The sequence below is a fragment of the Asparagus officinalis genome, chromosome 2 (genome assembly GCF_001876935.1).
Source record: "Asparagus officinalis chromosome 2, Aspof.V1, whole genome shotgun sequence".
Lineage (NCBI taxonomy): Eukaryota > Viridiplantae > Streptophyta > Magnoliopsida > Asparagales > Asparagaceae > Asparagus > Asparagus officinalis.
The window spans coordinates 435,207-458,787 of NC_033795.1; the positions used below are offsets into that span (position 1 = coordinate 435,207).

At 39.3% G+C, this 23,581-nt stretch overlaps 2 protein-coding genes and 1 non-coding gene across 9 annotated transcripts; 1 reads left to right on the top strand and 2 right to left on the bottom strand.

Annotated features, from left to right (window-relative positions):
• Positions 2,182–10,748, bottom strand: LOC109829770. 3 transcript variants are annotated; one of them, XM_020396806.1, is made up of 6 exons: positions 10,370–10,748; positions 9,482–9,529; positions 8,892–9,007; positions 4,643–4,886; positions 2,772–3,959; positions 2,182–2,658 (listed from the first exon to the last, which is right to left on the bottom strand). In XM_020396806.1, exons 1-6 carry the CDS (start codon positions 10,619–10,621, stop codon positions 2,464–2,466), a joined length of 2,043 nt encoding a protein of 680 aa, XP_020252395.1. In that variant the 5' UTR covers positions 10,622–10,748; the 3' UTR covers positions 2,182–2,463. The 3 variants fall into 3 exon arrangements, with proteins under 3 accessions (XP_020252395.1, XP_020252394.1, XP_020252396.1); XM_020396805.1 differs by lacking the exon at positions 10,370–10,748 and having other exon boundaries at positions 9,482–9,908; XM_020396807.1 differs by lacking the exons at positions 9,482–9,529; positions 10,370–10,748 and adding an exon at positions 6,702–6,751 and having other exon boundaries at positions 4,643–4,903; positions 8,892–9,000.
• LOC109829771 (phosphomethylpyrimidine synthase, chloroplastic) lies at positions 13,793–22,169 on the top strand. Of its 5 annotated transcripts, none has more exons than XR_002244136.1 (8): positions 13,793–13,927; positions 15,221–15,516; positions 15,604–15,731; positions 16,436–17,262; positions 17,752–18,428; positions 19,593–19,701; positions 19,849–20,072; positions 20,549–22,169. XR_002244136.1 is itself a non-coding variant. In XM_020396808.1 (6 exons), exons 2-5 carry the CDS (start codon positions 15,221–15,223, stop codon positions 18,424–18,426), a joined length of 1,926 nt encoding a protein of 641 aa, XP_020252397.1. In that variant the 5' UTR covers positions 13,793–13,927; the 3' UTR covers positions 18,427–18,428; positions 19,593–19,832. The 5 variants fall into 5 exon arrangements, 1 of the variants encoding a protein (XP_020252397.1); XR_002244138.1 differs by having other exon boundaries at positions 20,938–22,169; XR_002244135.1 differs by having other exon boundaries at positions 19,849–22,169.
• Positions 22,899–22,970, bottom strand: TRNAD-GUC. The gene has a single exon. It is a non-coding gene; the product is annotated as a tRNA-Asp (tRNA).

Below are 23,581 nucleotides of genomic sequence, written 5' to 3' on the forward strand. Positions count from 1 at the left end.
ATTTTTTCGAACTCAACAGGATAAATCAGTAATCAACCCCGTAGAAAGAAAAAGCAAGCTTGAGCTAGAATAGACAGTGAGAATCGACCCGCGAAGGAATAATTGGGTTCGATTTTCTTGTCACTAAACTAATAATAATAATTGAAGATATCTTACGCTCGCCTCATCTGCTTATCAACTCGTTTTGTCCCACAGATGGAAAGTTGGAAACCATCCATGCATGATCCCAAAAAAGAAAGAATGCCGGTAACATAAATATCGGAAGCCGTATTAAATAAGAATAAATTAATTAAAAAGATTTAGAGTCAGAAGCATCACGCACGCTAGTTGATAGAGCAAGTAGCCGTACTTCAATTCAAAATTAACGATACTCTGATGGATCAGTGGCTGGCGAATAAACTAATCATCCAAATTAAAAGCTATCTAATCATCGGTTAGTTTGCAATGCGAGAATTAACATGTATACATACTTCTCCCCCCTTGATTAATGAATTGACAACTTCAATATTTGAGCCAGTTGCTTTCAAGCACAAGACGTGATGAGGTGCTCTTATGGTGACGTAGTGATGATTAAGCAGGTGAGATATAAAGTTAAAACAAGCTAACCGATTAATCCAACGAACTGTATAGCCCAGTTTCATATTGGAAAGTCTTCCGCATTATAATTAAGAAAAAAATCTTTGTATTCCTTTAATTTCTTTTTTTTCTTTATCCATTTGAAAGGCATCTCACCCTTTTCCTTGTTCTCTAAAATAAGCTAAACACGAAATGGTTGAAGCTGACCTTCTCTTCTCCAAACCAAACCCGTAAGTATTTGATTTCATCACATCCTCTTCAACCTAAACTTACAGATGCTGAAAGTCTCTCTTCCTTCTCGTACTTAATCCAAATATTATCAAACAATTTACCTTTGTGCGACGGTTTTTAAGTATCTTCAGAACCAAATTATCCAATAAAATATCCATTTTGACGTAGATTACATAATTTCATATGTAAGCTACTTATATTTCATCATAAGATTGTTAACGGCATGTAAAATGTAGGAAACTGAACAAAAGACGGCCGGATCAAGGAAAATATAACTAGAGCAACCATTAGCCAAGTGTGGTAAAACGTCAGGAGACTAAGAAAATGTTCATCCGTTTATTTCAGACTAAAATGCAAGTTAATAAAAGATGTGAATTTTTTTTTTTTTTTGAAAAGAAAAATAGTCATCTGAGAAAGTAAAAGTTTGAAAATAAGTAACGCCCTTTCATCATCTCTAAATACCAACAGATTCACATGAAAATTAAACTAGTTTTTACTAAGTAACAACAACTTAATAGCAAACTAATTAAAAAGGCTAGACAACTCATCATGTACCTGTAAACTCTTTCTTCTCTAATTTATTTTTCTTCTCTATCAGTATAGATGACCTCTTTTTTTAAAATATAGATCGGAATATAGCAAAAAGTCAGTAAAATACCACACAAAAATTAAATTAAAGTAGAAAAAAAAGGAGGGGGGGTTCTTGACTCGTCTAAAGGTTATTACACTACCTACAGAGATATAGCCAGAGTGACTGTCGTCTACATTACCTACGATATGTTTAATGTCTATATATTTAAATAAAATTAAGATGCGCGCTAGGCGGTGAGAGAGAGAGAGATATAAAAGCATATATAGCAAGTTGCATCCTGAGTCCACCACAAACAACACGAAGTACAGATTCATAGCACGCAGGTTAAAGTTAAACGACTCCCCAGCTCCACATGGGAGGGTTGAAGGAGACTTTATAACTCGGTGGAGTTGAATATTGTAGGCCAACTAAAGAACAGGTGGATAGTTGAAACTTTGAACGGGAGGAAATAAACAAACAAACAAATAAAATCCAGCTGTATAGATGCTGTCAACAAAGGATAAATACATGAGAAGCATGCTTGCGAAGAAGAAGAGCAACGAAAACATTACCGAAATTATCAACGCCCAGAAAAGAATTACCCCGATTCTCAAAGAGAAGAGAACAGTTCCATCTATCAGGGACCTGCAGAATAGAGAGCATGAATTACCGCAAGGAATTTGAATTTGATTCCCTACAGCTCCAACATCGAAAAATTAGGATGACCGTGGAAACAAATACCGAACTGAGTCGGCCAGTTCATTCTGGACTCTTGACGGCATTCATTCGATCAAACAGCGAGCTACTCGAAACAAATTGCTCTTTTTTATTATCTCCCCAGGAGTTGAGCTTTCAAAATTACAACCAATTACATCGGTGAACCTTGGCAATACACTACAAGCTGAAAAACACACAGGAGAAAGAAGAAGAAGAATAAAAAAAAAAAAAAATCAATAACCGCTCCTTAGCGGATGCCATTTTTCAAGCCAAGCGGCCCACATGCAAAAGCCTACAATCGACCATTCCATATGCTAACTGCCTACAGGAATATACAGCGACATCTGCAATCATCAATTTCTGTCAATTCAGTCCTCCGAACTCTCCTCCGTAAAGGCATGGTCGTTTCTCTCCTGCTTGCCTATTTTGACACGGCCGTCAACCTTACTGCTTGACAAAGATAAACCCAGAGAAGATAAGCCCATCGCAACTGCTTCAACATCTATGAAGGCACCACCGTAAAGACCCTGGCCCACATCAGCCACTACATCGCGGTTGCTCCCCTTCACAGATCAAACAAATGAGTCAGAGAGCGAGAGGACTTCATTTAGAGTCCAAACAGGACAAAGATGTTTCGGACTCCAAAATACAAGGGCAAATATTAAAATACACTCACAGGAATAACTGTTGCATTGTGATTCATTCCGTCAGTCCCCGGAATAACAATCATTGGCTTTTGATAAGTAAATTTTGGTGTAGATGCCATAAGCATCCTAAGCGTTTCCCTCGCACTGTTTTCCACCGCAGACTCTGTGCTTGAGATGAGAGGATGGTTTACAAAGCTCGGAAGCAAAGGCGGCATGACTGAAGACATTGCAGGTCCAGCACTCACAAGGTATCCTTGGCCAGAGGAGCAAACGTCGATTACCGGAGTGTGCACAATTGGATCAGACATGTACCCGGAAAAGGTTGAAATTTGTTGGGAAGTTGGTAATGTAACAAATGAGGTGACAGGAATCGAGAGACGAGCAAAGGATTCAGGGAAAAGAGAAGGAAGGTTTATCGTTGGCAGACTAGGAATACTGAGTGGAACACTTGATGTAACTAGAGAGACGGGAGGCACAGATGCTGACAACAAGGATGATAGAGGTGGAAGAGGCATAGACTCATTGAAAGTAATGGGCAGACGAGAAGGGGCTGCAGGATACTGAAGTGCTGATGGGCAGGGGGGACACAAACAGTAATACGGCGAGAATAGAGAATTTGAGGAACTAATGAGGGATGAAGGGAGGTTGAGGAAAAGAGGGATCGATGAGGAAGGAGAAGAGGATATACAATGCATTTCAGAAAGAGTAACAGAGGGCAGAAAGCTGCAGCTGTCGCTGTCGCTGCCCCTGACAGTTTCATCTTCAGGTTGGTGGCTAGATTGGGTACATGAAGTTGATACAGTAGGTATAGATGGCTGGCTGATGGACAAGAAGCTAGAATTATGAGTATCCCCCCGGCGCTTAAGTTTCTCTTTTATATTGTTTCTGATGGAGGAAGAACTTCTAGCAGTCCCATCCTTGAAAGTGTTTGGCCGAGGACTGAGACTGCCTTGGTGTGAGGGTTGTCCCTTTGTTGTATGGGCTGCTGTAAACCGGCAGCGAGAAGACTTTGAAAACAAGGGTGGAGAATGGAAGTACGTGTCTGATGCATGTACACCTGCAGATGATTCACCTGACAAAGAAAGTAGATCAGCTTCTGCTGTGTTCGATGAACCAAGAAGGTATGCCCGGATGTGGGTTGCAAAAGAATCAAGGCGTGATTCACAAATTCCAGTCAGACGAGCTAAAGACGGCTTCCTCCTCAGTAGATTCTTCATCTGCACCATAAACAGAATAAAAACGTAAGAATTTTGTAAATGTAGACGCAATGGAATAAAAAGTTCTCAAACCAAACCCTGTGAAGTATGAAGCACATAATAATCAGTGAATGGGGCAAAAGCAAGAGCCTCCTAGCAGAGCTAAGCATCCTAAACCGTAGTTTCTCTCCTACAAGATTACACGTACTGGTGGTTGCAGGTGGTGCAAGGTGATAATGGTAGGCTAAACAATTATCAGATAGTATGGCAATTTTCATCCTTCTTGCTCATTTTTTTTTTAATCTGGTTCTTACAGCATTCGCTTTGCTGAAAGTGCCCGTGTGGCCATAGAAATTTGACAACTACTTTCGCAGGTTGGAGGCTGGTTAACCTGCAAAGAAAATCGTGTGCAGACAAATCAAAGGAATCTAGCAGATTTTTCTTTCCTTTTGTTATTATTTGTTTCCATTTTCCTAAAAGTCAGGAAAGGTACAAATAATCACAAATTTGCTTCACATAAATGAAAAATACATTGAACCTTTTTAGGTCACAGTAACTAGCCTTGAGAGTAAAACTGTGGGATTCTGCCTAAGTGAAGAGAAAAGGAAATAACTCCTTTTCTTTAATGATATAACTGATGTTATTGCTGTGTAAGACCCCTCGTATGTGCATGTAACTTCCAGAAAAAAGATGATGTGAAAGACCTTTGCAAGGAGCTCCATTCCACGATCATTTGACTTCTCCGAACACCAAAAATACAACACTTCTGATCCCGGAAGCTTTATCAAAAATGAGCGACCAGAAGTATCAGCTGAAATTTCTTCAACCACCACTTCAGAGGCCTCAGCAACATTACTCAGAACAGCCAATTTCTCAGTACAACCGTCATCCCCCGTGAATGAAATGCGCATATTAGATGAAGACAATAGACTTAGATTAAGATGCCCCCTGCACAAAGAGAGAATCTATAACAATCTTAGGGACAGTCATAAATGAATCTGTTAATGCTATACCAAAATATGAATAAAAGTAATAAACTCATCAAGATATTTTTCTACAATTATTACTGAAATCTGGAGACCTGGAAATCAACTATAGTATGAGAAGTTTAGCTAAATGTAACAATATACTGGTAAGTAAGAATGTCCTTTAATTACTAGAGCAGAAACTGTGCCACTCTAGGGATAAAGAAACAAAACGCAGATATGGTAAAGAGACAGAAAAATGAGACTATTAACACATTAACTCAATTTAGTCAATAACAAATCATTTCTTTCATAACTTTATATGTTAATTACTTAAAATTGAGACAAATAAACACATTAACTCAATTTAGTCAATAACAGATCATTTCTTTCATAACTTTATATGTTAATTACTTAACCCACTTTAATGTCATTGTCATAGAAGAACCTTTCATAACTTTATACGCTAATTACTTAAACCACTCTAAAGTCATAGTCATACAAGAACCCTAATTGTCGTTTCCTAATTACATAAGACTTGGTGGTGGCTTATGCATTTTAATGAAATTCTAATTACTCATAAATAAGATTAAACTGCTAAAAAATCTAATTTTAGTTCCAGGAAGGAGCAATATTTTATACCATATAGGGAAAATGTCTAATATATTATAACATTAGATGGGGTTATGAGGACTTAAGTAATGGTAAAAATCATATAGAAATTTTACAAGTATTTCTTACTATGATATTTCTCTCTCTAATTTTAATTATTTAATGCCCTAAATATGAGCAAATAAAATTACATAAATCATCCTTAGGAAGAAATTGTTGACTTGCATAGAACAAACAACAAAGTAAACTGCTTATAGGAATACTAATAAGGTTGCTGGCTTTTCATCCTCAGGGATCAATATCTAGCTCCAAGTATCAACTCTAATTCTAGTATCCATATTTAGACTCAACAAGCAACTGAACATGGTTTAAAGATCCATAATTCTGGTTGTCTTCATATCAGCTTATTGGGCCCATTTTCACGCCTATCCTTCAAGCTGTCTAGAAGATTGAGTCGAAACTCCAGCATAAGCTCGATTTCATTTATAATTTCCCCATTTTCTGGTGCACAATCAATGGGTAACCTCCTCAGCATATAACCACCAAAATCTTCCCCATAAAAGCATACTTTGTTGCCAAGTGAGGAATACGAGATCTAACAAATTAACACCCCCCTCAACACCTCCAACTCCCTCCCCACCCCCACCCCCCAACATGCACACAAATCTAACAAGGTTGATGAAGTAAAAGATGGAATTGATATACAGCCAAAAAGAAATCACAATTCTGCAGAAGAAAAGTTTTACGAAAACAAGTTTGCCAGGCTTAAAAGTAATTTGGTGAGATATATCTAAACTGAAGTAGTGAAACTGTCACTTAGCAAAAGATGATACACTTATGATAGGTAAAAAAAACAAGGGAAAATGTCAGCATATTAGTAATATCAGACAGTACATTTCACCAAACCACTCATATAAGCATGAAACTTGATGTATTTGGGTAACATGTTTGCAGCAATATCCCCGTGTCAGAGAATAAGCATCCAATTTTGACTTGCACAGATTTGGGATCTAGTCCAACTAATATAAGAAAGCATGAAATAAACCATCAGCTACTAACAATATATATAACTGAAAAGTTTCAGTATCTCATTGCCACCAAAATTTGCATACTACGATTTCCTATGAGTATTATAACACTAATAAACAGCTAGCAGACAATAATATTATAAGCCATGAAAGACTACCTCCTTTTCCTCACACATCAGAGATCATACAGGACACACGCCCATTATACCTACAAACGAAAAGACATTTTCATTTGGGAATATGAATATTATCATCATTGTTAAGCTTGATAGAAACTCACACTCATAGGTAAACAGCAATAGAGTAGGATATAATTTGCATCGATGTTGTGATAAGACAAAACTCAGGTGAGAGTTTCTAAATACTGCATTTTTTTCCCAGAAAATTGTCTATTAATGAAGTCATGCCCTCTCCATAAAAATTATTAGAGCTGAATCCATGTTTAATCCAAGTTTATACAGACATTCACAAAGTCTGAAACAAATAATTTAGAACAACAAAAAATATCCAGCATTGTGAAGATGAGGAAAAGAACAGCATATGGGTCAGCAAGGAACCTAAAAGTGGATAATATTCATATCCTTGAAGTTTCATTCCTTCCTATCCAAGCAAAAGATCTCTGTGAATGAATATAAATCCATATAGGAACTGTTAAGGTTTGAGAATAGATCCTTGAGGCATGAATTATCGTTTCTAAAGAGAAACAGAACCATAACAAAATGATTTTACTAAATTAATGATGCAAGAACGTCGGCAGACTATGAGAGAACTAGTGAATGGAAATTAAAACCATCATGCAGCCCGCACATTACTCAAATGCGGGAAAAGAGTGGCATGAAATTTGTCAATGTGGAAGTTAAGATGGAATCTACTATTATAGCAATGTTTTCCCAAGAAGATCCGTCTCTACATGTCTGAACAAGAGACATTTGCAAGTGAATATGAAACCAATATATGAAGTTACAAATTGTGAACGCCAGGATAATAGATCCTTGAGAAATTAAATAATTTAAGCAACAGAATCACAATAAGCTGATTATATGAAATGAATAATGCAAGAAGAGTTGCACAGGCTGAAATAAACAGTACATAACAATAAGAACTACCATGCAATTTGGGACAGGAGAGATGGGGAAAAGAGGGCATGTGATTTGTCTGTGGAACTTAAAATGATTGTGCATTCATAACATTCTTTATCCCACAAGGTCTACTCCTACTTATCCAAGAAAAAGTACACGCACATGAATGACAAATCCATACAGCAATAGAAGGTTAGGAGCGTAGGTACTCAACAATTAAACTATTGCTTTCTGAAAAGCAATTAAACCATAATAAAGTACCACTATTAAAAGAAAATTGCAAGAATTGACTAAAATTGTGCGATGAATAGTGTAACATTAAAAACTACCCTACAATTATACAGATTAGGAAATGGAAGGCAAGCGATTAGTCAAGACTTAAAGACAGATTGTACATTTATACATTCTTTATCCCAGAAGGTACTTGCCTACCTATCCGAGTAAAAGATACTAGAAAATCGGGGGAGAAGCCACAATTTTCTTCCAGCTTGGACATTCTCAAACAAGTGTTGTTCTAGTTTGTTTTGGCACAAAGAAAAATTCTGCATAAGGAGTTGCAGTAAATTTTCAACAAACGTAGGAATATCTAAACCAAATTACCTTATGTTGAGATATAATCCGTTGGAAAGATCCATGTTCTATTGAACTTCTGGACGATGTAACTGAGAATTGGGTTTCATGCTATGAATTTCAGGCTGAGTACCTCATACTCTTGTTAACATTCTTCAGAATATGTGTGTGTGTGTGTGTGTGTGTGTGAAACCTATTCGCTTCCAGATTGGGCACTAGCTAAACTGGATAACACTTCGCTCCGCCCATGTTGCAAATAAAGATAACATTGAAACAGAATTAGAAGGTTAGGGGCATGGTACTTGAGAAGTCAAACTATTGCTTGCTCAAAAGCAATGGAAGCACAAAATTAGCCTTATTAATTTAAGGGGTATTAGAAAAGTTTGTTCATGGTCACTAAATAATGTATACATCTATAGGTTTGATCACTGTCATGGCTGCTTCAAATGATGTCTAAAGTTCCATGCAAGTCTTCAAAAAAAAAACACGACGGCAAATTTCAAACAATAATGCACATCTACACGCTCTTCAAACAATAATTCACACCTACATGTACGCCCGCCCGCCGCCCGGACACGCACCCACACGAAATACCAGAAAATAGTAATATATGAGCAGATTAAACTGTGATGGAAACAAATTTGCATGTCAAATGCACAAAATCAGGTAGACAACTACAAATAGCTTACTTCCAGTTACCTTGTAGCAGTCGGGGACAAAAGGTTCCCTTGCTTCTTAACCTTCCCTACTCGAATAGATACCAAAGGAATGCACAGACATCGGGCAAGCATCCCAACTTCTGATGCATCAAAATGCTGTTAAACAAGAAAGCAAGACTTCATAATCAAGGAAAGTGTTAAACATATATAATCAAGGAAAGTTTTAAACATCCAAAGAATATGTTAGGGTCATGTTCATAACAACATCACTGAGTGATACACTAGTTTATCATTATTTGACATCATCATCAAAGCAGAAACAGTCGATCAAAGAGGAAACTGGTATCTCGGTTATAAAGATGTGGTTATCAAGGTGTTATCCATTTGTGTCAGAGCACGCGTAAATCCCGAATGCCAAGGGTTCGTTCGGCGCAAATTGTCCTTTAGGTCGTTTTGTTTTACACAATGACTCCAGCAGCTTTAACCCCAAGGCTAACATCAAAGTTCCCAAATGAAGATACAGGCATAAACCACACGATACCTAGATCGACATATATATAATATGACACCAAAACTAAATAGAACTCAGAAGAAGAGGAGGAGGGTCAATGGGCAAAGAAACGCACGAACCTGGCCTAATCGGGCGAGAAGCCTGTCTTCCTCAACTCCACTCGAGATGTTGAGCTTAAGCAAAGGCTTCAACCTCTCATCAGCACGGCAAGCGCCGAGAACCTGAAGATCGAGCGCTCTCAGCCACTGCGCAATCCCATTCTCAGCATCGCTCCGATCGAGCACCAGATCCTCATCGGGTTCGCCTAAAAGCGCATCCCTTAACCTCTCCGTTAAACCTCCGGCGGTCCTCGATCCCGGCAACGGATCGGGTCGATCTCCGCGATCTGAGCTCTCGCCTTCTCTCTTGGGCGCAACCATCGCTTCGATTGATCGGGTAAGAGAGTAAGAGCAATACGAAACCCTAGCTCGAAATTTCGTCCGCAGAGTTTATTTGAAGCTAGAAAAGATGAAAGAGGAAAGGCAAAGGCAAACGAGGTGGCAATCGGAGGGCAGTCGGTCGCGTGGTTATTTATGGAAGGAGCGAAGAGACCCGCGGACTCGACTCGGTTCTATCCAAAGGACCTGTGTGGGAGTTCGCGTCCGTGTTGTGGTCCACGTCAGCGCCTAATCACGTAACGTTATGGGACTTGTCGGTGACAAGCGAAAATGATGGTCGGTGAAAAGTGGCCGTGATTTTATGGTGAACGGCTCTTGGAGGCCCAAAAAAGCACCTGCCTCGGATCCACGCACAAAGTCTGTATTCCGTTGTCGAGCTACAAGATAATCGCCACTAATAAATAGTTGTTTGGCTACGGTACAGCTAAAGCCTTCGTGAGGTTTGTTAATTCTAGTTTTCTTGACATATCTTCGTTAAGAAATCTAATTCTACTAATTCATGGGCCTCTTGAGGCGATGTGCGTCATGGATCCATGAAGTGCAACGTATAGTTTGGTCTCCACTCGAGATGTTGAGCTTAAGCAAAGGCTTCAACCTCTCATCAGCACGGCAAGCGCCGAGAACCTGAAGATCGAGCGCTCTCAGCCACTGCGCAATCCCATTCTCAGCATCGCTCCGATCGAGCACCAGATCCTCATCGGGTTCGCCTAAAAGCGCATCCCTTAACCTCTCCGTTAAACCTCCGGCGGTCCTCGATCCCGGCAACGGATCGGGTCGATCTCCGCGATCTGAGCTCTCGCCTTCTCTCTTGGGCGCAACCATCGCTTCGATTGATCGGGTAAGAGAGTAAGAGCAATACGAAACCCTAGCTCGAAATTTCGTCCGCAGAGTTTATTTGAAGCTAGAAAAGATGAAAGAGGAAAGGCAAAGGCAAACGAGGTGGCAATCGGAGGGCAGTCGGTCGCGTGGTTATTTATGGAAGGAGCGAAGAGACCCGCGGACTCGACTCGGTTCTATCCAAAGGACCTGTGTGGGAGTTCGCGTCCGTGTTGTGGTCCACGTCAGCGCCTAATCACGTAACGTTATGGGACTTGTCGGTGACAAGCGAAAATGATGGTCGGTGAAAAGTGGCCGTGATTTTATGGTGAACGGCTCTTGGAGGCCCAAAAAAGCACCTGCCTCGGATCCACGCACAAAGTCTGTATTCCGTTGTCGAGCTACAAGATAATCGCCACTAATAAATAGTTGTTTGGCTACGGTACAGCTAAAGCCTTCGTGAGGTTTGTTAATTCTAGTTTTCTTGACATATCTTCGTTAAGAAATCTAATTCTACTAATTCATGGGCCTCTTGAGGCGATGTGCGTCATGGATCCATGAAGTGCAACGTATAGTTTGGTTCTGTTTACTGTTAAAAGTGGCTAGTCAATATTACATTTGGCTCTCAAAACCCATCATTTAAATCATTCAATCGCTCAATCAATATCCGATACGATATGATACTCAACTTAGGACATCATGATTATCATTTAATCATTCAATCAATATTTAACGTGCGACTAAATCTTAAGACATCAAATTAAGTACTACTATCTAGGGTATATAGTAATATAAGTATATAACCAATATGCTATATAATGCATCGTTCTGTTAGAAAAATAATGGCCTCTATAGAACCAAACGGTAGGCATTTTTTAAGGCATGCATAAAGAGAAGTTGGCCTAGGCATATGGGACTAAGAAAGAAATATAACCCACGACTAAAAGTTATTTGTTGAATGAAATACATATCAATTTCCGTGTTTTCTCTGATAAAGTTTGTATTCATGGATTTCATGGATGTGATATCAGTAATCACATGTAAGTTATAACAATATAGATTTTGATGGGTATGCCTAGGCATGTTGTTATGGTGTCTTTAGTCGCTAAAGTACGATCTTTTACCAGCAACGGACAAGTGACCCCCTACGTGCACCGCTCAAATCGAATTAATAGTCGGGACCACCAAGAATTCCAACATTAGCCAACTCACTGAGTCGACATTTCCTTAGGTCGAGATGAAGGGCGGTACTTGTCGGTCCTCTTGTCGAAGACGACTTGCTACGAGCCCACTCGACCAGTTGTTCAACACCTTACGAGGTCGACTTGAAAGACTTACTTCTCGATCAAGCTAAAAGGACAACTTTAACCTTGAGTCTCTCTTGCTGACAACGCGTCGGCGTCACATTAAATGCTTGGTAGCCGTTGTCATTCCTCTAGTCTCGATAGTCTTCATGACACATCGGACCACGTCGTCACAGTCATGCCCTCAATCACTTCATCGGGGTGGCCTCTTCTCCACTCGTAAAGTAGGTGCTGACGTAGTCGCCATGCTATACTCGTTTGTCACCATCATATACTCGGCCGAGATTATCATTCTATCATTTTTCCACCACTATAAATAGAGGTATTATTCTAAATACCAAAGTAAGCAATGAGGTATTATTCCAAATAACAAAGTAAGCAATCTTTGAGAATTTTATTGCACTACACTTTAGAACTCACACAATTCTTTATTTTCTCACTCGAGTCCATCAACTGACTTGATCGTCGGAGGAACAACGGGGAAACTAGTCTATGTCCTCTCACGAATTTCTATTTGTGCAGGCTGAAGCTACTCAACTCAAAATCAGATATTCGAAAAAGTTAGCAGCTCCCTAATCAACCTCAACCATATTATATTATCTGTCTGATTATTAACATCAACACTTGTCCATTCGAGTCCAAGGCCCGTACCCGATCAGCCCAGCGTTAATCTCGGTCCTCGGAAAAGCTCGGGTTTTCGGGCCAAACCGGTCTCCGGTCTTGGGTCCGAGTTGGCTTGATGCAACCCACACTGGGCCCGGGCCCGGTCCGACTAGGAAAACGACCAGGCTGGAGTATGCGGGTTCTGGTCTAGCTCGGATCCGGTCTAGGACCCACCCGGATCCGGTCTGTTCCAAAACGATAAAAAAAACTGACCGTTAGACTAGGCATCCTGGACCTGGCTTGGACCTGTATCGGTTCGGTCTACCCGAATAACCTAAAACCGACTATGTTTAAGCAATTTTTTAAAAGGGAAAATAATCGGGCAGACTCGGTGTTTTTTGCCCGTTCATGCCCGGATCTAGACCTGGACCCAGTTCGCCCACCAGGATACGGATCGAGGTCACCCATTTTGTCCAATCCAGACCCAAATTTCCGGGTGGGACCGGCTCAAATGAACAGGCCTAGTATGCCCAATGGAAGATCATATGACAAATATTAAGAACTTTGGATTAGTGTGAATATCGAAAGGATATTATTCACCTCATTTTTATAATGTTGTGATGTGATGGAGAACAAGAGAAGTCTAAATATAAGATTCTAAAAATAATTACATAATTAATTACTCAACAATACTATCAAAACCATGCTTGTTTTGTACCTGACAATGAGTGAGAATGGAATGCCAATTTACAATTCCCATTCGTTCATATCAACACACAACTTATTCTCATTCTCACTTCTTTGTGTTTTTTAGTTCATTCTCACTTCTTATCGATCAGTTTAATTTCATTATCTATTCCAAACTTGAGAATTTTCATATGTTTTGTATTATGTATTTGTATATTTTGTATTCTACTTTTACTTCATTTCCATTCACCCATGACTAGATTCATACATACTAAGGAGGGAATATGCTCGTGACAAAACGAACGAACAAACAGAGCCGAGCCGTGGAGGTCCAGGTGGGCCAAGCCTATCCCAAACCAACCCTCCGTCGAAAAGGCGCACTTATTTCCGTCCACTCGCCTTGGCCCAAAAGATCTCTGCACTAAAAAAAAGAATATCTTCAGGCCTCAACGAACAAGAGCAATCCAACTGGGCCTACGAATGGGCCCCACTCTCTTCCACCCAAAAGGCAGTTGATATATCAAGCCTGGTTTTTCCGGAGATCCGAGCCCACCGAAAGAACAGAGCCGGCTCTAATGCTTCGTGGGGGTAAGCGATGAAAATGAGGGTGGATGTATCACCAATTTTCTCATATAAAAATCCCACAAATATCCGTTCTGAGCAAAAGCAGCAGCCGTTCACTGACTGTTTCCTGCCTTAAAAAAAGAGAGCCTTGAAGGTGAGTTCTAATCTTCTATCCCCCTGAGATTTTATTCTTCTTCGAAATCCGTGGTCAATTTATTTTCTTACAATTATTGATTATTATACTCTGTTGGTTAGGATACGTTATTGTTTAGGAATTATTTATATTTTCTTCCAAAATCAGAAGACAAGATCTGGACTGCTCAAACTTTGTAATCAAATTGAAGGATCAAATACCAAGTTGGGTCTGAATGTAGATTGACTAGATAATTCCTAAACAAATCTAGTTGCTTAAGGCCCCCTTACAATCTGCGGGTTGTCCCCTGTGCAATCGAGTATGGTAATCTAATTTGATTTTAATTAGTAAAGGGGTCTTATTTTACCATTATTTTAGATACTCGAGTCTTTATTCAGATCATTCTGATGTATCTGAAATGATTGATGCCTAGATTTCAAGAAACTGCCATGAGGTTTTAGCGAATTATTGAGAAATTACCGTGACGTTTGTTTGTTTTAGATACAGTCATGAAGTTTTCAGACACTTACCTCTATTAATATTGTTTATTTAAATGATCATGTGACTCACATTTGATGCTATCTACCAACACTAGGTTACTCCCTTAACTCTTCAGAAATCTCTAGGAAATAATTAAATATTAATTACTGCCACTGTTGCGCTTGTTTTACCGAAAATTACGTTTACCATATGACGATTGACATCAGAGATATATTTATATAGAATAAATCCATAAAATGTGTACAGTTAATATTTATCGGAGTGGATTTTGTCGTGTCCAAATACAATAATCTGTAAGTGCATATAAATTTAGATAATCAAATATATCTGATGGATGTATAGCTATCTCTAAATCCAATCAACTGGATTGCATACAGGGTATTGTTTTTCTGATATCTCCTCAATTCTCACCCTATATTAGCTAATAATTACTGGTACATGTTGATACTGGCTAGTTATAATTAGTACACAAAAGTGACATGAGATCCGGCGGACGAATAGTTGATTTATATGTTGTATTAGGAAAAGCTGATAACAGACTAATGGATAGAAATCTTGTGGTGAAATTGATTTATTTCATATAACAAACTTCTAGTCTAAAACTGTTTGAACCATTGAAACTACTAATATCAATAACTTAGTTGACACAATAATAGAATTTTAAATATTTATTTCTAGTTCACTAAATGTTAACTTCAGAATTCTAGTGAAGTATGCCATTGTTAAATCCTACTAGAAGCAGTGGAAATTATGTACTGATGCTTTTATTTTACATATGTTTTTATAAGTTACTTATATGTTTCCCCCAAATAGATGGCATCTGTTCACTCAGGATTATCTTCTGTGGTGAAGAGCAACCTTGCTGTCTCAAAATTGCCAAATTCTGCTTTTTTGCCTGGCTTTGAAAATAGACGTGCCTTGAATGTTTTGGTCAAGGAGGCCTACTTCAGTGCGAGGAATTCTAGGTCTACAGCGACATTAACCTTTGATCCCTTGGCCAATTTAGCAAAATCCAAGCAAAGGAAACATACTGTTGATCCTGCAGCTCCAGATTTTCTTCCCCTTCCTGCTTTTGAAGAATGCTTCCCCAAGAGTACCAAGGAGTACAGGTATTTCTTAATTGATTGTATTTGTAGAGGTACTCTGCTGATTCATTAAGTACAATGTACGATCATATTTCTATATTTGATTTGCAGGGATGCCATTCATGAGCATTCAGGCCATGTGCTTAAGGTTCCATTTCGCAGGATCCATCTGTCTGGGGAGGAGCAATACTTTGACACGTATGATACTAGTGGCCCGCAAAATGTCAGCCCACGTGTGGGTAAGAAATCTCACCTTTAGTTAATTTTGCCTGAATATTTTTGTTTCTGCACACCACTGTCAAATTTGAAACACAATTCTCTTATGTATCAGTAAAATGCTCCCTTTTAACAGTTCCTCATAGGATCATATTTTATGCCCACCTGTTTTGAATACTTTAAAATTTCATGCAAAGTTTTAAAAAGCCTCTGCCTACCCCCTAGGCTTACGCCTAGTCCTAGACAGTACATTGGCCGCCTACCTAGCGACGAGTGCCTAGGCGGTACCTAGACTGCCCACCTAGGTTTTGGGAGAGCCTAAGGGAGGGTGGTCTGTCTACATGGACTGCACATTTTAGGTATTGATCATGATTTCCTCCATTGCAACCTCCCATGTCCTTCAAACTTCAACTATGAACACGTTCTCCACCTCTCCCGACCTTCAACAAACTTCAACTATAAATACTAATCTTGCTTTCACAGCAATACCGTCACGGGCTACTAATATGTTACTTTTTTTTCCTGATTATTACACATTCTACACTTCGTACAACAAATTTTTTGTCTGTAATGCTAGTATCAATATTTTCTACTTAAACTTATTTGAAAAAAAAAATTTGGAATTTGAATTTCTTTTTGTAGTGTGCTGATGGTGAATAAATCTCATAGCTTGCCACTAAAATGCCAAAGCTTGTAAAATTAACTTGCTTTCTCTTTAATTCTGCAGGTCTTCCCAAGATAAGGAAAGACTGGATTGCCAGACGCGAGCAGTCGGGTGCACCCAGGTACACTCAAATGTACTATGCAAAGCAAGGAATTATAACTGAAGAAATGTTGTTCTGTGCTGTTCGTGAGAAGCTTGAGCCAGAGTTTGTGAGGTCAGAGGTCGCCCGTGGACGAGCAATTATCCCTTCCAACAAAAAGCACTTGGAATTAGAACCAATGCTGGTTGGGAGAAACTTCCTTGTCAAAGTTAATGCAAATATTGGAAATTCAGCTGTTGTGAGCTCTATAGAGGAAGAGGTGCATAAGCTTCAGTGGGCAACAATGTGGGGTGCAGATACTGTCATGGATCTTTCAACAGGGCGCCATATCCATGAAACGCGTGAATGGATCCTTCGTAACTCATCTGTACCAGTAGGGACTGTACCAATCTACCAAGCTTTGGAGAAAGTGAATGGCATTGCTGAGGACCTAAACTGGGAGGTCTTCAGAGATACTCTAATCGAACAAGCTGAGCAGGGTGTGGATTATTTTACTATTCATGCTGGTGTCCTTCTTCGATACATTCCTCTTACAGCTAAAAGAATGACTGGAATTGTCTCACGTGGAGGATCTATTCATGCAAAATGGTGCCTAGCTTATCACAAGGAAAATTTTGCGTATGAGCACTGGGATGAGATCCTTGACATATGCAACCAGTATGATGTGGCACTATCCATTGGCGATGGATTGAGACCAGGTTCAATTTATGATGCCAATGACACTGCTCAGTTTGCAGAACTTTTGACACAGGGAGAACTGACCCGCCGAGCTTGGGAAAAGGACGTCCAGGTATGTATGTTGCGTTCAGCTCCACTAAACTGTTCAGTGAGCACAAGCCCAACCACAAATTAAACGTTATTAGTTGGCTAAAAAGATCAATAGCTTCACATTTCTGTGCAACCATAGATTGCACTGTGCAGTTCATTTCTCAGAGCCATCATTTGCTTTAGTGTTCTTCAACCTGTGGATTTAGAAATCATGTTATCATTAATTTGGATGCGTTATTGTTAGGAAGGTCATGTTATCAATATTCCTTTGTTTTAGTGATTTTCAACCTGTAGATATAGGAATCGTGTTATCATTAATTTTATGTGTGTTATTGTTAGGAAGGTCATGCACTCTATATTTTTTTGCTTCTCCTAGGTGGGCAGTACATTTGTATAGTGACGATGTCAACCCTTTTCAGTGAATCTTATCAATTGGATAGAGCATATGGTATTGAATTTGGTTTATTCTTGACATGTCTTTCTTCGCAGTTTAACTTTTGTTGTTATCTAGGTAATGAATGAAGGACCAGGACATATTCCTATGCACAAAATTCCAGAAAATATGGAGAAACAGTTGGAATGGTGCAATGAGGCACCTTTTTACACACTGGGTCCTCTGACAACTGATATTGCCCCTGGCTATGATCATATCACCTCTGCCATAGGTGCTGCTAACATTGGAGCCCTTGGTACTGCTCTCCTTTGTTATGTGACACCTAAGGAACACCTTGGATTGCCCAATCGTGATGATGTGAAGGCAGGTGTCATATCTTATAAGATAGCTGCCCATGCAGCTGATTTAGCAAAGGGCCATCCTCATGCACAAGCCTGGGACGATGCCTTGAGCAAGGCCAGATTTGAATTTCGATGGATGGATCAGTTTGCTCTATCACTGGATCCTATGACAGCGATGTCTTTCCATGATGAGACCTTACCATCTGATGGTGCTAAAGTTGCACATTTCTGTTCTATGTGTGGACCCAAGTTCTGTTCGATGAAAATAACAGAAGATGTGAGGAAGTACGCGGAGGAGCATGGATATGGAACAGCAGAGGAAGCTGTGCAGCACGGAATGGATGCTATGAGTGCTGAGTTTTTGGCAGCCAAGAAAACGGTCAGTGGGGAGCAACATGGAGAAGTTGGAGGAGAAATATATGTACCTGAAAACTACATTGTGCGCCCTTGAAGGTCAGTAACTTAGACTAATTACTTTCGGAATTTAGGTGCTTGACGGCACATGTGAAGAGTTTATTTCTCATCCATTCAGATGCATTATTCCAAATACTTAACCTGACATTTCAATATCTATTGACCATGCTTCCAAATATCTGAGATGCAGAATCACCAATAACTCATACACGCATGCTTTAAGCTCGATATTTGTATGTTAACTATAATAAATATGTGTGGGTACATTCAGTTCCAGAAGATGAGGATGTATCGCCCCCTCCCTCCTCGACCTCTACTTATTATTTCTTTTCAAATAATTGTGGTCTCTTTTTAATACAAGTTAATGTTTAGTAGCTTAGCATCTAACAGCCAATACTAGCATCTGTTGTTTATTTTTCTCAGTAACCTCTTGTGAAGATACATAGCATGTTAGATAAGAACTTTTATTTTCCTGCCCTATGGCTTTAAGTAATGAATCTGTCAGGTATTTACTGGTGCATGCCTATTTTTCTTCAATTTATATTTCCACCATCAGTATTAGATTGTTACCACTTTTCCTCGAGGAACGCACTATAAAGAATCAAATATCATATATACATCGTGTGTGCTTTCTTTTTTGCATAGGAAATGATGGGGTTAAATGAAAAGAGGGAAAATAGAGATACAGTTACTACTTGATTGCTTCCATTCTCGCTACCTATAGTTAGGAATTTCAGGAACTTGGCTCCTGGAAAGTTTTCACTCATATTTTCCATTATTTAATTGGTCTTTTGATTCCCTCTGTAATTAATTAAGGGAATAAAATTTCTTCATGCACTTTCTTCTTTCCTCAACTTGCAACAAGACAAGCTCTTTAATTACAGAATCTTAGCTTTGACCATTTTGTATGAAGCCTGTACTGAACCTCCATTTGATGTTTTAAATTTCTAGTTGACTTAGGTTTAAGATATTTAAATAAGAAATGGCTATGCCCGTACATGCCCAATGCCAAGTTCTCCAATATAGGAGACCAACTCCTACTAATCGATACCGTGTCCTATGAGCATTACTTTATCACATTCACAAGTGAAGACTGATGGCTTTACCTTAACCTTGTGCCAGTTTGCAACTCCACTTACAGGTTGTCCTTTCCCCCCATTCAGAAGCACACTCTAATATATGATTTGTACTAATATTTTGCAGGAACAATCTATTTCTCCAATCTTTTGGCAGAGAAGCCGATTTGAGCTAGAAGCTTGAGTGTAGTCTGGGTCCATCAGTTGTCCAATGCTCCTTATTGTCAGTAGGTAAGGTAAGGTAGTTGAATAAGGCCTTTCTGCTTTCTTCAGTTTGACTATGTTATATTCAGAACCTTGTAGTAAAACCTGTAATAAACTGTACTTCTTGCTGTCTACCTTTTCATTTAGTCAACTCGATTATTGATGAGAAATTGCACCAGGGGTGCCAGTGTCTGTTAGTCTTGGCCACTTGGCCAGGAAATGGCAGATATGGCTGAGAAAGTCCCTTTGAACCTGAACAGGTTAATGCCTGCGTAGGGAGCGTGCAATAGCACCTTTTTTTTTTCTTTCTTGTTCAGGGATTCATCAAAAAGTTCGGACTAGCTGATTCTGAGCTGCTCTGCCATGGTGTTGCTGTTGTTTGAGAAGCTGTGACGGTTGGCAGGTCACCAGTCACCTGAATGCTTTCATCTGATCTGCTTTATTTATTGGGTAAATTTCACAAAACTACCATGAACTTCGGATGGTTTTGTACAAAACTACCACAAGCTTTCTTATCGAGAAAAATACATGAACTTTCAAAAGTGGAGAAAATAGCATGAAGTATTGAAACTTGTAGCTAATGCTTTTAATGGCTTGGATGAAGATCTAACTACCCTTGAATATAGGAGCGGGGGACAGGGTAATATACAAGATAATATATCAGACAAGGTTAACATCGTCTTAAATATGTCATGTGCAAATCACATGACAAACTTACCCTAATTGACGTAAGCATGATTGCGTATTAAAAAAAAAGTGAATGATGATTTACTTTAATAAAAAAATTATAGTAGTTAAACCATCCAAGTTCAATGGTAGTTTCGTGTAATTTCCTCAAATGTTTATTTTTTCTGCATTTATTTGTTTCCGTGCATGCAGGTTTGTGTACAGGTGTGAGAATGCTTGCGTGTTTGCATGCGTGCTCATTTTTATATGTTCACTTGTGCATGAGTGTTTTCCGTGGGCTTAGGTGTGGAGATTGGAGAGATAACCTTAGGTTCGAGGCAAAATACACAAAGCAAATGATTTAAACCTTCTAAGAAGTAGGATAGTGAGTTATAAGTAGCCTCTATTTCGAATGGGCTAACAATGTCCAGTTTGTCATTATTAATCCACCTTGCAACTTCTTTCTTCAATGGCTTGCGAGGTTTATATCTATAGCTAAACGTTGGGACGTTCTTTCCAGCTGAGTATCAATCTCTGTGTACAAAATACCTTTCGGTATGTGGTATTCTCAATATTGGTTTCTGCCATCTCTAATTTTTCAGGTGCATTTTGTTAGGAAGGGATAAAAAGCTACCTTCCTGTTCTCACCGGCAGCAATCTATCGCAACTGAAATGTCACCAGTAGTGTAATTCCACAGTAATAAGCCGCCTTGGTAAATCTTACTGGTTAAGCTAGTTTATGCATCACCGTGGCTTAAGCATAGGAATGTAGGTTGCCATTTGCCAATACTTTGAAGGCAAAATATGGATGTAGTTGGTTAACCATGTCATGCATTTTCACTGTAGTTAACAACCTTGGTGAAAATTTACACGTGATACTTTAAATGAGCAATGTTCGAAGACCTCCATGTCCCACGCTCAAAGAAGAAACTCACCCACCTTTTCACAACAGCCAGGTTAAATATGATGGTGTTTTTTTTTTGCAAATTAATGGAATCAGCGCGATGAGTATTGAGCTTCTTTTGTTGATGTGAGAAGTTGGGGGTCTTGAAGCGTTTGTCCTGTTTTTCCTTATGCTTTCTGCTTGCAAGTTCCGATTCCCCTAACATAAATACAGTAGATATTTGCTTATTTATTGTGACATAAACTCAAACTATTGAATTTCGATTATCAATGGAAATGAGAACCGGGAAGGGAGACTGTAGTGAGTTTGAGCAACCAAAAAGGAATCCTCGTATGATATTTTGGAAGCAGGAGGAAGGATGGTAGACTGCTGATTTGAATGGCATTCTAACCCCTAGTAAAACAAATAAATCCAACTGAGTCCAACCGAACACATTATCATAATCCTATCACTCCTAATTAGGAGGGCCGTTCGACCTTGTGTTTGTGCCTAATTCTTGCAGCAAGCGCAGTCTAGAGTCTTGACTATTAAACGAAATATTTTCGATTGATGAAGAAAGGTCTGTAAGCCAGAGAGGCGCAATGCTCTCATTAGACTCGTTTAACATCCTCTGTACTTACAGGGGTTTTGATAGTTAATTTCCTAAAAATATTGGTAAATTTATATGGTAGTCTTATATTATATCAAAGGTTTCGCAACATGAAAATTCTTCCCGAGCATGGTTCTCAACCGCTACCCACAAACAAGCAACGTGTTTTGCCTTGGAAGAAAAGAACCGGAATAAAGGGCACTCTTAACATCACAGATCAAGAAAGTTGGCTGCTTGGATTTATGTATTTATGTTGTACTGGTTTGTGTAATGAATTACTGGATCTTGATGTTTGTTTACAACGTAATGTAACCAAATAAGAAATTTGTTTTCTTGTTCAATCTTCAGGTGTTTTAGAATGCTTTTGCAGTTGCGCAAAAATATTTTCTATGTGAGCTTAAATCTCCTTGTTCCCTACGCTATTTCTTTTCCTTATTTCTGGTGTCGTTGCAACTGTTCTATGTCGACGATTGAGATGGTGGATGAAATTCTTTACTTGTGGTATCGTTGTAATTGTTCCATGTCGATTGAGATGGTGGATGAAAATAATCACGAAGGAGGAAAATCCTTAGTTTACAGTAGGGCGAGAGATTTTGTGATCACGAAGGAAGAAAATCATCTAAAGCGATTTTCAATTCATTCTTTAAACACTCGATCACAATAAATGAAATTTACTTCAGGTAATACACAATTTTGAATTACTTGCTGTCCTAATAATCTCCGATTTGAGATAAAAGAGAGCACGATAAAGTTTAAAACTTAAAGGATTGTAGGGCTTTACCCTGGGTTAGAGGGAGCCCTTCCAGAAATTCTCGACGGCGCCGGGCTGAACCCGTGCCGAGGAGGGGGTTTGGAAATAGTTTTCAACCAGCAATTGACGCGCCTCGGTTATTACCTCATTAGCTGCGTCATTGCCCCAAGCGCAAAGATGCCCTTCACACCCCCACCATGCCCCTCTTTTATACCCCTCCCGTTCCCGCACACTCCACTGTCTAGGCGATGTGGGACTAAAGATGGGGTTCTCACAACAATAGATGGGAGGAGTGAGGGGAATTTGTTAAAAATAAAAACGCCGTTGCCGGGGATCGAACCCGGGTCACCCGCGTGACAGGCGGGAATACTCACCACTATACTACAACGACTTCGGTGCTTTCCCTCTCCTTGCTCTATTTATGAAAAACATATCAGGTCTCAAAAAGGCTTTCTCTCTATCCGAGAAAATTTAGCTAGACTTGAACTATCACAATCTCATGAAAAAAGTTTTTCATTTAACGTTTTCATCAGAAGTTTGATTTTTCATAATTCAATGTATATTCCACGCGTTAGCTTTTAGTGAAAAACGGCCAATGTGAGGATGAGGAATTAAGAAGAAGAAGAAGTCCTCGTCGTTTCAATTTGGTCTTTTCTTTGCAATGGAATTATCAGCTTAGTTTTCGTCCCAATAGGGACGGGACAAAATCTTGTGATATGAATATCATGACGATTAACAAAAAATAGCAGTAGGGCTTCAGATTAACACGGTGATGCTCGTTGACGTGCATTTCCAAGAGATCATGGTGCGCGCGGTAACCAACTGACTACAGTAATTTAGACATTGGTTGGGTACTTCTAAAGGCGGCAGAAGGATTTCAGTTGCTTCCTCGTCTTTTCTGCAGCTTGCATATTGTTATGAGAGTATTCAGCTGATCATATATAGGCCAATTTGCAGATTATTAATTATGAGCGTAATCAGCAGTTACGTCACAAGCATTAT

What these genes read in the sequence shown, in the direction of transcription:
- LOC109829770 (XM_020396806.1), bottom strand. Translation starts at nt 10,621, where the DNA reads ATGGTTGCGCCCAAGAGAGAAGGCGAGAGCTCAGATCGCGGAGATCGA. An exon ending in TTCTCGCCCGATTAGGCCAG is followed by an intron (nt 9,008 to 9,481) that starts GTTCGTGCGTTT and finishes CTTGTTTAACAG; the next exon opens with CATTTTGATGCATCAGAAGT. An exon ending in ACAATGCAACAGTTATTCCT is followed by an intron (nt 2,659 to 2,771) that starts GTGAGTGTATTT and finishes TGATCTGTGAAG; the next exon opens with GGGAGCAACCGCGATGTAGT.
- LOC109829771 (XM_020396808.1), top strand. Translation starts at nt 15,221, where the DNA reads ATGGCATCTGTTCACTCAGGATTATCTTCTGTGGTGAAGAGCAACCTT. An exon ending in AAGAGTACCAAGGAGTACAG is followed by an intron (nt 15,517 to 15,603) that starts GTATTTCTTAAT and finishes TTTGATTTGCAG; the next exon opens with GGATGCCATTCATGAGCATT. An exon ending in CTTGGGAAAAGGACGTCCAG is followed by an intron (nt 17,263 to 17,751) that starts GTATGTATGTTG and finishes GTTGTTATCTAG; the next exon opens with GTAATGAATGAAGGACCAGG.